At 38.5% G+C, this 18,068-nt stretch overlaps 2 protein-coding genes across 2 annotated transcripts in view; one reads left to right on the top strand and one right to left on the bottom strand.

Moving 5' to 3' along the window:
• Nucleotides 1-2,303: 2,303 nt before the first annotated feature.
• On the top strand, nucleotides 2,304-9,573 carry LOC116045900 (retinal homeobox protein Rx2-like). Its single transcript, XM_031293891.2, has 4 exons — nucleotides 2,304-2,573; nucleotides 3,121-3,613; nucleotides 6,553-6,809; nucleotides 7,327-9,573. Exons 2-4 carry the CDS (start codon nucleotides 3,331-3,333, stop codon nucleotides 7,762-7,764), a joined length of 978 nt encoding a protein of 325 aa, XP_031149751.1. The 5' UTR covers nucleotides 2,304-2,573; nucleotides 3,121-3,330; the 3' UTR covers nucleotides 7,765-9,573.
• A 2,503-nt stretch (nucleotides 9,574-12,076) lies between these two features.
• Nucleotides 12,077-18,068, bottom strand: part of LOC116045344 (dynein heavy chain 8, axonemal-like) — a 44,420-nt gene continuing 38,428 nt past the window's right edge. The window contains 17 exon segments of the mRNA XM_036004801.1: nucleotides 12,077-12,435; nucleotides 12,618-12,739; nucleotides 13,012-13,201; nucleotides 13,471-13,623; nucleotides 13,709-13,865; nucleotides 14,024-14,184; nucleotides 14,281-14,382; nucleotides 14,466-14,582; nucleotides 15,203-15,273; nucleotides 15,276-15,357; nucleotides 15,475-15,627; nucleotides 15,749-15,819; nucleotides 15,935-16,137; nucleotides 16,229-16,344; nucleotides 17,191-17,312; nucleotides 17,406-17,596; nucleotides 17,765-18,017. Coding sequence (XP_035860694.1) covers nucleotides 12,148-12,435; nucleotides 12,618-12,739; nucleotides 13,012-13,201; nucleotides 13,471-13,623; nucleotides 13,709-13,865; nucleotides 14,024-14,184; nucleotides 14,281-14,382; nucleotides 14,466-14,582; nucleotides 15,203-15,273; nucleotides 15,276-15,357; nucleotides 15,475-15,627; nucleotides 15,749-15,819; nucleotides 15,935-16,137; nucleotides 16,229-16,344; nucleotides 17,191-17,312; nucleotides 17,406-17,596; nucleotides 17,765-18,017 — 2,552 coding nt within the window. The 3' untranslated portion in view covers nucleotides 12,077-12,147.

Genomic DNA, 18,068 nt, shown 5'->3' with positions numbered 1-18,068 from the left:
TATATATATATATATATATATATATATATATATATATATATATATATATATTGGAAAGCCTGTTTAGTTCCCTTTCAAATGGTGCCCCATTTGTAAGGAACATGCATTTGTGGGGTGAGCAGCAGTGCTGAGTATGTGGGTTGTGCCCATGAAAAATTTGCCAAATCTTCTCTGCCATTGCCAAATAGGTTATTTTGCTGTTGCTATTGACACTTGTTTTGAGCTTCTGGTACCCCCAGATGCTGCCAATCAGGTGCATGATTTAGAGATGAGATTCTGCAACCAGTGGCAATCCCATATCTCCACAGTCTGGGACCGAACTCTATCCTCCAAGATGACAACGCTCGCCCCCACAGGACGGGGTTTATCAGAGACTACCTCAAGAATGTGGGAGTGGAGAGGATGGAATGGCCTGCCAGCAGTCCTGACCTCAACCCCATTGAACACTTGAGGGATCAGTTTGGGCGTGTTGTTCATGCCAGAGTGACCAACACAACCACATTGGCTGACTTGCGAAAAATGCTGGTTGAAGAATGGGATGCCATCCCACAGCAGTGTGTGACCAGGCTGGTGACCAGCATGAGGAGGAGGTGCCAGGCTGTTGCGGCTGTGTATGGTTCTTCCACACGTTACTGAGGCTCCTGTTTGTGAAATGAATAAATTGTTCAATTGCTAATATGTCTTGTTTCTACAAACTTCAATCATCCAATCCACCAAACGAGTCAATGGCAGAATAAGCTGTTTGGCATTGGCAGAGAAGATTTGGCAAATTTTTCATGGGCGCAACCCATATACTCAGCGCTGCTGCTCATCCCACAACTGGATGTTCCTTACAAATGGGACACCATTTGAAAGGGAACTAAACAGGCTTTCCAACGGTATAAGATTTATTGCCAACAAGCATTGTTACCACAGAGAAATAATCTACCAAACACAAATTTCCTTACTTTTTGTGCTAAGTTATATATATATATATATATATATATATATATACATATATATATAAATCATTAGAAACTTTGTGTGTTAATTCATCACAAGAGTCTAACATCAAAACTATACAATGTTTCTGAATTCAGGCAAACAACCCCGAAAAGGGTCGGGCTGTTAAATGGATAATAACATAATAAAATGTGGCTTGGTTGATGCTTCAGAACTTAATACAAAATCACCTCAATTTACATTCCTGAAACATTTGTCTTCCCAGATTAAATACACACAACACACTGTCGGAAAAATAAGTTTGGCACCAATTTCCATGTTGGATTTTTTTGCCTGCCATGAAAAGAACTCCTAAATATATCTTCAGATGGAAAGAGTGAGGTCAGAGGAAATCAAGTGAAGTCGTAAGTCTCATTAAGGATAGGATTTATCTGTGCAACACCTACTGTAGCTGCCAATGCTTTGGTTGTGCCGGCTGGCAGAGGAGAAACTTACAGCCTGCAGGATAGAGGGCCCCTGATGCCCCCAACCCAATTCTACTGTGAACCATCAGAGGCTGAGCAACAAGCTTATTTGTCAAACAGGCCATGGTTTTTGTTATGTATTTATTTGACACATGTAAACAATATGGTTGTATGCCACACACTGAACTGAAAAAACTTAAAAGGGGTGATGAGGACTGGGTTCAACATTAGTCTTGTCCACTAATTGCTTATTTGAATTTATTAGGTGTAATAGAGGGTGGTACCTTATTACTTTGTTTCTCTGGACCTGTTCTTTAAACTCATTGCTTTTTTGACTTCTTGTAGGTCCCCCTGGTATAGACATGACAAATAATCCATCTGACATCGGACTATCATTATTATTTATATAGTTCAAATTATTAGTTGTGTACTATTAATACTAACTCTTTCTATTTAGACAAAATAGGTAACCATTATACCGTTTCTTTTCTTTTCTTTTTTTTAAATATACTCAATATGCTAAAGTGATTCACTTCTTTGTTTTATTTTTATTTCATTAGTAAAGCCAGCTATTCCTAAGCAATGATGCTCATAAAGAGTTAAGTGCCTACTTGAATGAAACTATTTTTTGAATACAGTGTGTAGCCATTCAACTTAAAAGTCCATCTCTGTGTCTTTTCTCCCTTACATTGTCTATAATGAAAGGATTAGCGAAAACTCTCAGTACAAGCTATTATCTTTCAGACAATAGATTTTTTGAAAGAAAGTTTTGTTGAGGCTTCATTAGCAATGGCCTCCCTCTGTGGTCTGAATGCAGGACACATTTGGAGCAATTACTTGACCAGAAAACAACTGTCAGTCATTCTTAAAGGGGAAGGATTCCAATTAATAAACCTCTTAAACCCTTTGGTTTACTACCATTCCCCCGCAAGCTTTGGTGTCTTGTGTGGTTAAGGAGAGTTTTGTCAGGAGAGAAAGAGATTACATGTGCTTGTTGCACAGGACTCCAACGGTAGGTCCTTGCTCACTTGTGTGCAGGGGATTTCAAGGACTTAACTGGGAGTAACAAGTGCCTACAGTAGATATTGTCAGTGTTATTCGTCTTCTTATGGACTACAGAGAGACACCATGTAGTAGTAGGAATCTGTGGTAGGAATCTGAAAGAAGGTAAGATTACTTTACGTACTTCTTTACTGTGCAATTGTGTCAATTCTGTTTATTGATGCATGAGTTTCCATAATGCTCATTTGTATTCAAGAAAGAGATGATAATATTATCCAAGTGCAGCTTGCTTTTGGGTGCCTGTCAAGACGTTTTCAAATGTCATTGGGTAGACCTATGTAAAAATGTTTCAAACTCTTAAGTTTGAACATACAAGTACAAAACTGATTGGAATCAGACCTAAGAGAGAATTTGATTACTTTTTCCAGACACTACAAACACATAAACACATTCTTCACGATTCACTTTGGAATTCTTCATTTTTTTGCGTGCAGTCAACAACACATGACTGTTTATCCATTCAACACAGCATAACTTGGTAAAGGTTCTTGTGGTAGAAAAAAATATTCAGACTCACTATTTAAAGTATTTTATCTAAACAAGGGAGCCTGCTTGCTAATGCTGATATCACATTGACATGTCTAATATCCACTACTATTTTTTGCACAGCTTTACTGTATTTGTTATGTCTTGTTTCTTTTCTCTCATTTAGATGTGACTTTGTTCTGCTTTAACGTAAACTATACATTGAGCCTCACTGAAGTGATCCTTGAAGGATACGGCCCTCACGCTTCACATAAATCTCCTCCATTGCACGTGAACCAGAACAAGAGCTCTGTACAACAACTGGTCTGCTTGTCTTACTTGGTAGCATTTTGCTTTTTTCTGACAAAGAAGAGAGAAAGTGTCTCAAAAGGCTCGTATGCATTTGTCAATGGATACCCTGGGAATAGTGGACGATAGTTGTCTTGACAACTATGACATGGCAAAAGGTGCTGGGTCAAGCGGTGGAGGCAGGGTCCACAGTATTGATGTCATACTGGGATTCACTAAAGACCAGGACCCTTTACTCCATTCGATAGGCGAGGATGACAGGCAGCAAGTCAACGGAGAAAACCCACAACACCCTGAGAAGCAGGTCCCGTCACACCCCTATGGACACCTTCCAGAACTGGGTGATAGTTCCCAACATTCTTCCTACCATGGTGAGTCTCTTCAGAAAGGAAACAATGCCACATAAACTGTAATACATTTCTTCAGGATGATAATGGGGATTTTTACTTCAACTGTACAGCAAGTGGAAGTAGTGCTGTACTGTTTGTCAGAGCCTTCTATGTCCGGTTTAAAACCCAATACCACACATTTTTCCAATGTATTGGACTAGCACCCTTCCATAAAGAACATCAACTTTTAGCAACCACTCTCATGAGTTATTTGGATGTCTTGAATGTATGTATTTAAATATACCTTGTACTTAAGCCCCCAATTTGCAAAATGAACAATAATTGCAGTTGTGTGAGTGGAAAAGGGGGAGCATAGTACTATATGTAAGTGCATTTATATTTGTGTGCTTCATATATGAAGATACAACCAGTAATTTTTCAGAAAGATGAAATAATAACAACCGGCTCTTAGTGACCTAAATCATTTTAACTTTGCTCATGAGTGTCCCAGCTTAGCTGCTGAATCCTGATTTTCCCCTTAAATGTAACTTGTGCTTTAAAGTTAGAGAAAACCCGCTCACAATATCTGACAATATCAGAGTCTGCTTGCTCTAAAATTTTACTTAATCCATATGAAGTGTAATCTGAGTAATTTTATTATGGCTTCACCTTTACTATAAATCAAAAAGAAATAAATGTCTTCTGCATCATTTACACACATTTTCCTGTAACAGGACTTTCTTTTCTTTTGACACATGCAGCTACAAATATGAAAATCGGTTACATTACTTCAGGTGTTTTAGTGCCAGGGCCCTGGTATTTTGTATGCTATCTTAATGAATCAATCAAATGTAGGAATATTTCATACTTTATATACTTTAAAATAATGTTCTGTGAATCAGAGCAATGCTTGTCTACACAACAGGTTTCATACTGGTGGGTCTGGCTGGAAATAAGAGGTTAAGAAGCTAGTGAAATTAGCCTGTTGACAGTCATCACTACCTACTGTAAAGTTAATTAAACTTGAATGTTGCTTGGTACATACTTCAGTTTTCATTCACTTCTGTTTTACAACTTCTACTGCTAAACAATCCTACTAAAGCCTGTGACAGACATGACCTTTCAAAGGTTATGAACATTTTAACCTGCTGTATGCAGTTATCTAATGCAATATTCTTTGAAATAAGTTATAGACATGAAGCCGTTTTAGTATTTTAAAAAATCAACAAAATGACCACTTAACAGACCTTGCAAAAAGCTAAAAACAAAACTGTTGGAGTACTGTAAAATCAGTAGCCAGCTGTTACTCTGTCAACATAAAAGATTTATGCGTCATGTGTACACCTGAAAACTGCGTTTTTTAATAATCAACGGACACAATAATTCTATGTGTCTATGCTTAATAGCTGAAAATATGAATGCTATACTGACATAGCTACAACGTATGTGAACATACAGTAGCCACAACATACTAAAGCCAATGGGTGAGCTATGACAGAGAAGGTCTGACCAATGGAGGAGTACGAATGAATGGACACAGATTACTGTGTTGGGAAATTGGTGATTTCCGTTTCTTTGAAAATGTTGATACTTTTTTTTAATATAAGCCTTGGGGGATTTTTTTAAACCCTAAGATCTATCTGCAAGATTTCCACTTCAATTTAGATATTAAAATAACTTTTTTTGTTTTTTAAATGTTTTTTTTTAATGGATTGCTCCATGACAGATATGGCAAACTATGAGAGTGTTTAATGCCTGTAACTTGTACAGATATAATTGTATGTCAAAGCCTGAAACTTTGTGGCAAAAAATCATCAAGAGTTACATCTAGATTTAATCTAGAGTTCACCACATTACGGTCAATAATAACACAGTTTAAATGGGATGGTTGAAATATGGAAAAACATAATGGCAGTGACAATCTGGACTATGACTGTTTACTTGGCTTGTGCAGAAGCCAACTAAAGTCCATTGTTAGATTAGAGGAGGCGGGGACTCGCTGGTAGCATCTGTTCCTATGGGATTACTGGAAGAGAGAGAGAGACTTCAGTGAAAGATGTGATGTCATTTGGACTTGCCAAACTCCTGGTGTTTAAGTCCTCAACTCAATAAAGGGCATCAGTCATTAAGCTGTTTTATCATGAGTAGAAGGGTTACGATTTTCACTTTTTGAGGCTTTAGGTTAAAATGTTACATGTATTTGGAATGGTCAACAATCACATATTTGGAGGTGTTTCCTTCTGGTGACATCGTTGATGTAATAAAAATAAGAGGCTGGTGGAATGTGAGCTATGTTCATGCAACAACGTTTAGATGGCCAGATATTGCTAACACTGGTTATTACATTTCTGGTTGAAAAAGGGTGACATGGCGAGTAAGTAATGTGGGGAGTGACTTTTGGAAAGTCAAACACATACATATTACTCTGACTTGGTTTGTTCATAAAAAACACTTACTGTAAGGTTTTACTTTATGAATCGCTGCTCTGAGAAATGCTTTACTTATCTTGAGGTGTCAAAACTTTTGAATTATTTACTATAAATAAATAATGCAGCAAGTTATCTTTGGAAAACCAAAAGAAGCTTTGATGTGTAAACTCCCAAAGATTCACTCAAATGCCATGTTATTACTCCACTTTAAAGTTATAGTGCACAAAAATGATTGTCCCTAAAATGGTAGACTCCTTGCCTGAGACGTTTGCTTTTGTGGGTTTAAATGTACAGTAGTCCTACCCCTCCTTTATTGCTCTTTTATCTCCAACTTCCTCTATCCTTACGTCCTTGGCTTTAATGAGATTTGGCCAAATAAGATTTTTCAAAATGGTCTGTTGCCAAACTAAGGACTGCTTACTGCATAATACCAGTTACACACAGTTGGTTGTTACAACTGTTACAGTAAATCAATTCTGAAAGGTGTTAAATGGATATAAATTTTCTTGCATCTTACAATTCTTACTATAAGTTTCCTGTCCTTCATTTTAGAATCGGACCTTTTCTCTGGTGACAAGTGTGATGAAGAAATGAGCAACCTGCAGAAGGAAATGGATGTTGCTGAGGGGTCTCCAGAGGCCATTACAGAGGAAGACCACACTAAAAAGAAACACAGAAGAAATCGTACCACATTCACCACCTATCAGCTTCATGAGCTGGAACGAGCCTTCGAGAAGTCCCACTACCCAGACGTCTATAGCCGTGAAGAGTTGGCAATGAAGGTTAACTTGCCTGAGGTTCGAGTTCAGGTAAGGACTATGTGATATCCTAATGGTATACTATGGTGTTGGTACACAGACATGGTAATGGTATTGGTTACACGGCCCGTGCTATACTGAGCAGAGAACTGCAGCATTAACATTAATTTATGGCTAATGAGGCCTAAACTGCTGAATCATTTATAATTCAATAAACCACAATTTATTCATCACGTTATCATCAAATTTCCCCATACTTAATTTTTCACCCAGCAGCAGAAACAGTTAATCCACAAATAAGTTGACAAATAAAGTTGAACATAGAACACTTCTCTTAAAACCACTTTTTCAACCTTCAAATCTGTTTTACTAGTTTTATCTAAATGTTATCTAAATGTTTGTGGATGCCAAAGTTAATTTGAATCTGTTCAACTTCTATATCACCTAGCGGTAGTATTAGAAGGTATATAGCACAATCTGTGAAAGATCTTGTATTTTTCTGATCAATGATTTTTGTGTCTCAGTGCCTCGCTGCACCATCTCATCTTATTTCATTTTCTTTGTCCAGGTGTGGTTCCAGAACCGAAGGGCCAAATGGAGACGACAAGAAAAGATGGACACTAGCACCATGAAGCTCCATGATTCCCCCATGCTATCCTTCAATCGTCCTCCGATGCCACCTAGCGTGGGGCCAGTGGGAAACCCGATGCCACTAGATCCCTGGCTGACCTCGCCCATCTCCAGTGCCACAGCCATGCATACCATCCCAGGGTTTATGGGTTCACCACAGGGTCTGCAGCCTGCCTATCCAAGCCACAGCTTCCTCAACACCCCACCTGGCATGATCCAAGGTATGCAGCCAATGGGCCCTCCTCCCTACCAGTGCCCACTAAGCTTCAACGATAAATACCCGATGGAGGAAGACAGAAGTTCAAGCATCGCAGCACTTAGGATGAAGGCCAAAGAGCACATTCAGTCAATGGATAAAACCTGGCAGCACATGTGATGTGGCACTGTAGAAGGACTTTTGAGCTGCTCCCGTGAATGTTTACAAACTGCTTTTCCACTGTTTGTTTCATGTACCCATGGCGAGGATACATGACACCAAAGGAGTCAGAAATTTTTTTCACTGACGCTATTATGCAACTCTGAAAATAAACTTCTTAAAAAAAAAAGACTTTAAAAATCTTAAAATTAGCAAATCTCTGGGGGTCATTTATTTTGGTTTAGCTCAAAAGGTTTGTTAATAGACTGTTGTTTAGAGAAAATCCTCAACATAAATTTAAATTTCTGATAAATTGTGCAGACCGTGCTGACAAACTGTAATACATGAGAGGCTAAGCAGAGCCATGTGGTCAGTAGTAGCAACATTTGTGGTCCCTAATTTAGGGGTTTCCTTTTTTGTGGAAATAAAATATAAAAAAAAAAAAAATGAAATATTGACCCTAACTCTCTCTACACGTACCTGGGTGTAGGTTTTTCCTGCTACCCTAAAGTCATAATATCTTTATGAGGTTTAACAAACACTGTGCTGTGCTTTGGGCATTTGCTGGTATCTAGATCTTTAAAACTAGACATTTTTTGTATACATTCTACAAATGTGTTTAAGGAGGTTTTTCTCCTTGTGTGTTTGTTTGGTTGGGTTTTCTCTTGGTATTTGTACATACTGTCAAGCATTTTCTAGTATATTTTCAGGTCCTTTGTAAGTGGGCACAAATGTGTATTTTAAAGCCACTTCTCCCACTTAAATCTAAGTTTGATTAGGTTTAAAAGTGATGTGTGTGTCTTATTTTAATCATTAAACAGGCCTTTTGGAGAGCATTGAGCCCTGATGGGAGAGGTTATCGGAAGTCACAGAGCGTAATCTGGCTCAGAGGCTAATTTAAACAGACAAGCATACCTCTTAACACCTAATTACTGCTTTTAAAGCGATTAACCCCGGATTCTCAGCCATAGACAGAATACGCTCAGATGCCCCTGAAATACCTTTTCAAGACCTGATTAACTTTACCACTCCCCTCAAACTTGACCATTTATATTATTTCCAATTTACAGATAAGGCACAACATATCAATGTTTTTTTTATTTTTCATTACGCCCTGTCTTAATATTAACCTTATTGGTAAATATTGCTCTTCATTGCATTTTTGACAAAGCATTCACTAAAGACAGGTGTGTCAAGAGTGGGAAAGTGAATGGGTGCTGGCAGCCTCTTACTCTTGGAAGAAGCAGTTTTATGTAACTGTTGGACAATAACTAGAAAGGAAATTACGTTACACTGACCACTGCCATGATAAAATTGCTTGTGTGTTTTATACTGTATGCTATTTGGTGTGTGTGTGCGTGCATTAAAATGATGCAAAAGGGCACTGGGCTAGCAGAGTACATTTTCCTATAATAATTTTCTCTCTGGCTCTTGAAAGACATTACCTACCTAAAGTGATACTGTGGCATTGCTTTGAGGGAAATGGACACCATGATGAAGTGTAAGGAAGAGTTATCATTTACATCACTAAAACATCTGTATATCATGGCCTTTAGAAATGACAGCATACACACTGTCAGTTTTATAGGTTGATGTTTATATTGCAATCCCTGTTAACAGTGGACTAAAAGCCAAAGAAATAAAAAAGAATGTCTTATTACTAGAAGACACATTTATACATGTGTTAGGGAGGTTTATTAGTTTTTCATCAGTTTTTAAAATTATTACAACTAATTTCTAGTCCTTTCAATTTTTTAGAATGTGACTTTCATTTTCCATGTGCAAAACACAGAATAAAGTTACAGTAGCACCACTGTAGAAGCACTTTGATTGTGGATTTTGTTTTTCTTTCTACACATGCATTAGTGAGCCACCTACATGACTTAGTGCCATTAATGAGTGCTGGTGTACAATAGACCATGTAAGCTGTGACAGAGCAAGCTGGCCTGATGGAGGCCTGTGGAGCTTTGCCAGGCCGTTAGACAGATGAAGCTCCACTCCATCAGGCCCAACAAGGGGTGTCAGGAGGCCCCGCCTGCTAGACTGCAGAGGCCACAAGGGCTCAAGTTCTAATTGCCCTCCAGTAGCGTGTTTGGTTTAGGGGCTCCGATTTATTTTTGGATGGAGGATTGTAAGGAAGGTCTATTTTGCATCCGAGAACATTGCAACAATATATTAATATATAATATAATATTTAATATATTTTTGTGACAGAACAGTTGTTTTTATGTTGAAATCAATATGCTTCTGTCAGATGCGTCACAGCTTTTATCTATAGTAAAGTAGATTTAGAGGTTGGAGTATAAAATTGTTAGATACTAAAACAGAGGTGTTCAAGGTCCATTATATTTCAAAGGAACAATGGTGTGCAAAGATTCCCTAAGGGGAAGAGGTCAAAATGAAAAACTATTCTGTGTGCAGTGTTAGGTTTATTTGATTTGATAACGTATGCATCAGGGCACGAATAGCGCTACCAGAGGCAGGAGGGACAATAAGAGAAACTGTTGGGAAAGTAGTACCTTTACAAAAAAGAAATGAAAAAAAAATATTATTGAAAAATATATATTTTTGTTATCAAGTCTTAGTGAGTATAAAACTTGCTTCCTGTCCATACATATCCATTGTGTAAGACTTGTCAGCAAGATAGGATCATAATAAAAAATTAATGATACCAAGGTTTACCAAATAATATATAGGCCTCAGGACCTTTGCACTAGGAAAATAATTGCCCAGGATAGGACATAATTTATCAGACAAAGTTATTTCTCTCACTGCCTAGCTCCTAATTGCTACCTTTAGTTTAGGTAAAGCAATTGCTAAATATTCATACCATTTATATGCCTCTGCAGTTTGGCATAATAAATCAAGGGAAAGGATGTAGATTAAAAGTGTTAGACTGTGCTATATTTTGTGATAACCTTTCTCACCACACCTTTGTCAGAAAGACTTAATGTAGCGTCACCCAGAATTTGCTTGAGACACACTCAGAACTAGTGATTAATTACGCACATTATGATGTTATTTTGCTTGGCCAAGCGTGACCTTCGCTGGGGTACAGGCTCTAGTTAACAGGCTGAGTAGCGGGACGTGGTCCATGGTGGAAATAATAAGGGAAAAGAGCGGAATTAATTGGGTTTGATTAAGAACGCTTTTCAAAGGGACACTATTTCCCCCCATTGACATAATTGGGGATCACTTAGAGGGTGGGAGGGGATTTTGATGGCTGGCGCCAGTTGCTCGTCTTCGTCCCAGTGTTCACTTTGGGAAAAAGGACATGTCACTCAAAAAGCACTCCCTTCCTTGCTTTACACACATATGCATAACATGCACTGGCACACATGTTAATAGTTTAGTTTTGCATTCATTGCAACATTCACTTCCTGTTACTCATCTTAACCTTAACTGTCTAATAAATGCTTAACTCTAACATTAGACCCCATATTAGTGAGTGCTACTGAGTCTCTTCCTCTTTGCCATGTTATATTTGTAAAAAGGGTTTTTCAAAGATTACAGACTGTAGTGCAGACATTTGTTACATGTTATTGCTTTTTAGAACTTTACTAAAGGGGAGATTGTGAACAGTTTTAAAGTCAATATCTTTTGTAATAATCTTTTTTGATGTGCAGCAGTAGCTCAGTCCGTAGGGACTTGGCTTGATAACCAGAGGGTTGCATGTTCAATCCATCCAGTCAAACATTTGTACTTTTAAGCAGTTTTAGCAGTTCTTTACCTTGCTGGATGAGTCACAGACCGTTTTGTGTTCATTGCCACACATTCTGGATCCTGAGAGATCGCTGTACAACCAGCCATTTCATCTAACCTGAAGAAGGGAGAGCCGTCTTCTCCATGGAAGAGAAGGATAACTCCTCAGACCTGCGCTCTTCTTCACTAAGTCAACTTAGCGGTCTCCTTTGCTTCAGGTTAACAGGGTCCCTCCCGTTTTATAGTGTTGAGAGCTCACTTTTTAGTCATACTTGTCCAATACCGTTGTCAAGCCTTTTATGTCAGATAGAAAAGAACTCAATAGAAAATGTATAAATGACTACATGTACCAAGAGCATTCATACTTTAAGTATTCCAGCAGTGTGGTTGTGATCAGTTATTCAATAAACATGTAATTTAACTGCAACAATTGATATGTCACTCATGCTATCTGACCAATACACTGGTGTCACTTTGAATTAAATGCATAAAAGAGCAAAAGAAAACCTGATTACTAACTGGAATGATTTGTCAACTACTAGAACATACATAAATGGTATGGCATTTGTTTATCACTGCATTATAACTAGTAGGTATCTTAAGCAAGTAGCTATCTAAGTATTGACATCCATTTGACATTAAAAATACATTTATTTGCCCTTTAAGCAATATGACATAATAATAAAGACATGCAGCTATCTTTCATTTGATGTCGCAGAGCAGGGCAACCCCACGCAAGATCCAGTGGTCTGGTGACTGAATGGTAGGCAACACCACTGCTGTGATGTAATTCAGGTCTGTGCGCCTTGGTTTCTTGTAGACAGGGCAGACATAGAGCTTAGGATCCACGGGGGCAGTGGAGTTGACGGCAAACATGTGGATGACAGGCAAGGGGGTGAACAGCACTTTGGGTGAGGACTCAATGAGATAAGTGTTCTTCCTGTCCCAGCCAGCACCATCCAGGTACAGACCATAAACATAAACTCCCTCCTGTTGAGGAAAGGAAGTCAGTGACAGAAAAATGCATGTTTCCTAAAAGAATAAACATCAATTGCTCAGCAGAAAATACTGTCATGGTTATTGTAATGTCCAACCAAGTTTATCATAAATGTAAGTGTAAGCTGAATTTGAGATCAGATATATTGCTAGTGTCTCCATGCTTTTTGACTGACTGTAGGTGAGGCTGTGATCTCCTCCTGTGCCTGCTTCAGTACTTTGTTGGTCAGGGTAACAGTGTCCAGAGCCCAGCCTTTGTTTGCCCTTGTTACTTCTTGTCTCATAGCTGTTAGGAACCCTGGAAACATACCCCAGTAAAGACATTATTAGCATAAGTCTGATATCAATTTAACCTAATTGGCTGAAGGTCTTCATTTAGCACAACTTACCACACCGTCAAACTCAGTGTGTCTCAATCAACCGGATTGAATCTGTTGGGATTCATTTATGTTCCTTTATGCTCAAAACTACAGTGACTTCAGCATTAATACAACAAGCCTTGTGTTCATTATATTTATTGGTGTGAGACAACTCTAATAATGCCTTACTTTTCAAAAACCTGTTACTCACCCTGGGGGTTGAAGAAGCCAGTCATCCAAAAGGTTTTGGGTCTTCCTTCAAACACCCAACTGCGGAACTGTTTGTTTCTCTCCAGAAGCTCTGTGAACCAAAAGCCCAGTGTGGAAGACTCCCAGGAGATTTTCTTCCACAGGTTTGGCACACGGGCATCAAAAATATTGTCCAGGGCATCACGGAGGTTCTAGGAGTCAAGTACAGATCAGAAGTGTCACAGGACTTTACACCCTCATGGCAATTAAAAACAATTAAATCATCATATGGGATTTCAGAAATAAAAATTATTTTCACACTTTATTACATAAAAAAAACAACATGTTTCAGTATTGCAATATGCAAATATTCAGTGAATATTAATTGTGGAAAGAAATGTAATTCATGTGTGAGTATTTTGAGAAAAACAGTAAAGCGCTGGTGTTTCAGAATGAGCAATGGGTGAATTAGTGATCTGACCTCGCTCATTATGATTGTACCATCAATGGCCAAATTTAGGTCAGTCAGACTAGTGCGCATCACACTGATGATCCTTTGCATCCGATCCACCTCCTGACGTAGGAATATGTTCATTGGGTTCAGAGCTCCCATCTTCAACAGCCTGGCTTTGACCTTAAACCCACAAAAATTGCAGAATTTAGATTTTAGTTGTTGGAAAAAAGTGGTGACTAAAATCCTATTTACCAGACAACCTAACCTCATGTGGCACATAATTAGGGGGCAGTTTCCCCAACATGTCCTGCGCCATGTTGTGAACAATAGACTCCCGAGTCACTCCTGATGCCCCTGCGCTTTCCTTGGGCTGGATATTCGTGATTGTGTCGAGAACTTCAGCAGATGTGTTCGTCTGATACCTGGTCAACATTGAACATGTAAGCATAAAAGCTATGTTAGCAATACAATTTCACATTATAATAACACAATATAAGCACAGTATCTTTGTCACTAATTGTTTAAGAGACTCCGTAGTAAGAGTGGCTTTGATAATAGTTTTTGGGTAACGTTTCCTTACGTGATATCAGCATTAGGATGCAGCCCCAACGCCTGGGGCGAATCCACAGTGGGCAAGCTCTGAATACATTCCATGTACTCTTCTACTGTCTTGCACACTGGAATTTTGTAACCTGTGTAGAAGCAGAATGAGGGGTCAAACATCTTCTTACTGAACCACACCTGCAATGAAAAACACCCACTATCATGTAACAGATTCAATGAAATTATTGATCAAGGAGATGGATGAATAAAGGAACACAAAAATGGAATTATTACACGTGAGAAACAATTGAGTAGGCGTTTGTCATAGTCATCTGTAACCCTTCCTCCATATTGCACCTCAGCTAGCATGTATCGCACAGTTATCCAGGACACATCCTGTGGGAAAGCACAAAATTATGTTAGGTAAGAAGTTTAAAAAAAAAGAAAAAAAAGTTAGACCGCTGTTGCAGAATTCTAACCTTCCTGGGGCCGCAATCATCCAAGTGTCTCTCAACGAATTCAACACTTGCAGTGAAATCAGCAGAGTTGAACTCATATGGTATGTTCCAACCCAATGGTCCAAATTTGCGTCGTTCCTCAAAAGAAAGCAATACGACTCATGATTATAAATAAAATCAAGTGAATGAGCTTCAAATCGTACAAAAGAAAAACATACATAAATAACATATATCCCTAACTGTCTTGGAAAAAAAAAAAAATCAAGAACACAAGTACATTCTATAATATGTTGTTCAAATAATTTACTATTGTGAATAGTTAAGCGCACATTGCCGTTTAAAAACATTAATGACTCAAACATATTAGACTATCAGATTGACTTCCCTATTATGACAAGTGATGAGCACCAAACAAATACACCAGATAGTCACACAAAATATTTTGACAAGGGTGACATTTGACTAGAATTTACTATTTTCATTCATCATATAGTCACTCTGAAAGTCTAATTTCCATATATTCATTATATCTCCTTCATTTTTTGGGAATGTGTGCAATATTGAATAGCATTTTTCATGACACCCTAAATTTATATAACATGAAAAACTAAAATTCATCAAATGAAGTCTATGTCAAGATTATTTTTATATTAGCTTTGCGTCTAGTCTGAACTGTACTACTTTTTTTTTTTTTTTTTTCATTGACTCCTCTAAATAAAGTTCCTCTACCTAATCCATGACCTTGGAATGGACAGTACCTGCACAGCAGTGTGGAGAAAGGCCACACTGTACAGCATGGGCTTCCACATGGGCAGGTTGCTGACTTCAGCTGGTTCTGTGAAATTCCTGCAAATGTTCGTTTCAAGCCAGCACGCACTCCCTGGGGTGGATCGTTGGTAAACTTGATGGAGGACTAGAGGAAAAGGGGTGGCATTGATTTAAGCTTGTGTACTGTATAGGTCAGGAAGTAAAGTTATAAATGAACTAATACTTTTATAATGCTTTACATAATAGCTTTTGAAAGGGTCACCTGTAGAAGTGTGATGGAGAACTGATCGTGTGGTTCTGTGGTGATCCACACCCTGAAAGTATCATGCATGGTCTCTGCAGTTGTGATAGTGTCTAGCAACTCATCCATAAACTCCAGGCCCAGGTGACAATTTTGCAGAAGGACCCAGCCTCCCTATACATATCCAGATACAGAGACAACAGATCAGGTGAAATGGTAGGCCATCACTTTAATGTACTCATTCATACAACGTACCGTACTACTGTACTTCCTTATCTTATACATATATACATACATGCGTCATTGATGTCTGAACAAGCTTCCTTGCATGCACCTGTCCTTGCCCCATGGATATAGCTCTACATTCTATAAGACACAGCACAATGTAGTGAGATCATGAAATGCAGCGGATGTACAATTCGTTAAGGTTAAGATGAGAAGCTTATACAAGCTGTAAGTTTAATATGGCAGTAAAGCTCACCAAGTTCAAGTTTCTTAGAAAGTGCTTCAATTTGGTCAGTAGGATCTGAGCCCATAGAAAGGAAGCAAATTAGTGGGGTGCGAGGGTCACTCTCCTCCCATGTGCTTTGAAGGTTCAAGATGATCGGCTCAGCAAACCTCATGCCCAAAGATTTTCCTACATACTTCCTGGCCTGAGACAAGGTACGGTCTGGGCACCAAGACCTGCGAAAGAAATAGTGTGTAAGAATATTGTATTAAACATCATATTGTGTATTTGACCACATAAGCAACATGACTGGCAGCAGGATCCAACCTTATTAGCAAAAGTTTAAGGAAGACATCAAGGGAGTTGTATCCATCAGGGATGACACCTTCCTCTGGGGCATCAAGATTGAGCCATGCTTTCCAGAGTTTTCCATGTTGAGATACCTACAAAATATGTCAATAGTAAGTAAGTAAAATGTATTTATACAGCGCTTTTCACAGACAGGGTCACAAAGTGCTTTACAATGTGCATAGACAATTAAATATAATATATATAATATAATAAATAGCAACTTTAAGGACCTGTTTTTCCTGCCATTATACGTATCAAAGTAAAAACAATGTAGAGAGCATCTGACTGGAAGGGACTGACTGTATGCTGCAGCACTGTTAAAAAAGACTTTTGTCAACTAGCCATAAAAAAACTAGCTTTAACCGATCACTGTAAGCACTGGTAAATTGGGGTAAATCTTACTGAATGGGAAACAAATTGGTTGACTAGAAAGTATACTATAGTCCTACAAGTAGAAAGCAGTACATAGTATAGCCGATGACAGCGGTTCAAACTACCAGTCATTGCGGCCGGGTCGGAACTGGTTGTTAACTAATGCTCGATGATGAATACTCATCAAACGATTTTCATCACACTAACTGAGCTAGGTAAATACGAGAATACTTACTTACTTAAGAGCTTAAGTACTATGTCTGTGTTATAAATGTTTATTTCCTGTACATGTGAATCCATAACATCATGGCATCCCATCTACTGTAACTTTACCATACACATCGCTGTCATTGGCATCAGTTTATTGGCCCCCAGCGGTGAAAAAAAATAATCAATAACACAACAAAAAGAGTTAGTAACATACTCATTGTGTTATGAACACACTTGATGGAACTCACCAGCCCTTACTGTTTGATAAGGGCAGGTGTGCTAGAGAGCAGAGGAAACTGGAAAATTGGCATATAGGTGCCATGGCCAGATGTATGATCCATGAAACCTTTTCTCACCTGGGTTATGATGTTAGTGAACTGTGGCAATTTGCCAAGTTCCACTACATTTAGCCATATCATATCCAGGATCCAACTAAATGGCTTTGTGGGGCAGGTCTTCAGGTCAAGAGCTGCGCCACCTATTTGCATATTTAGAGAAGTCATCATGTTAGAAGATGCCATAATTAAAAAAAGGTGGATCACACTTTCCCCTACAGTGATGATTATCTTACCTTTGATAAGTATCTGAAATTTGTCATGCTTTATTTTGTTATTCTGTAAGTCAATCTTAAGAGCCATCAAGAGTGTGAAGATGAACTTGTGGTTTTCATATAGGCCTCTCACTGTGTACCTGAACACCTCATAGGACAGACAGTCAATGATGTTTGCAATTCGCTTCTGAGTTTTAGAAGACTTCTCAGACCTGCAGATCGTAACAATAGTAAACAGGAGAGACAGAGATTATTTTCTACATCAGCACACCTTGGAGAGCATTATAGCACCTATATCCTGTCCTCTTACAGGCTTCAGGCTCAAAACAAGCACCAAGATTGTTCAGACATATTTTAAACCAGTTTTGGTAAAACCATATCTTTCTAGTGACAGGTCAAACACTTTGAGGAACTGACCCAGGGACGTCTGGTACATGAAATTAACCATGCTCATCTCTGTGATAAGGAAGTAAAGGCTGCTGCCTCGCGAGGCAACAGGACGATATTCCGCTTGAGCTATATTGATCTTCACCTCTGCATCTGCTGCAACACTGAGCTTTGCACTAACTTCAGCGGCAGTTTCCTTAGTTGTACTCAGAATGCCGATCATAGAGTCATCATCAACCAAGGAACCTTTAATCACACAAACAGAAACACTTTTGTGTGAAATATATAAATACATTA

This window comes from Sander lucioperca, chromosome 9 (genome assembly GCF_008315115.2).
Source record: "Sander lucioperca isolate FBNREF2018 chromosome 9, SLUC_FBN_1.2, whole genome shotgun sequence".
NCBI lineage: Eukaryota > Metazoa > Chordata > Actinopteri > Perciformes > Percidae > Sander > Sander lucioperca.
This window is presented reverse-complemented; position numbering and strand designations above follow the sequence as displayed.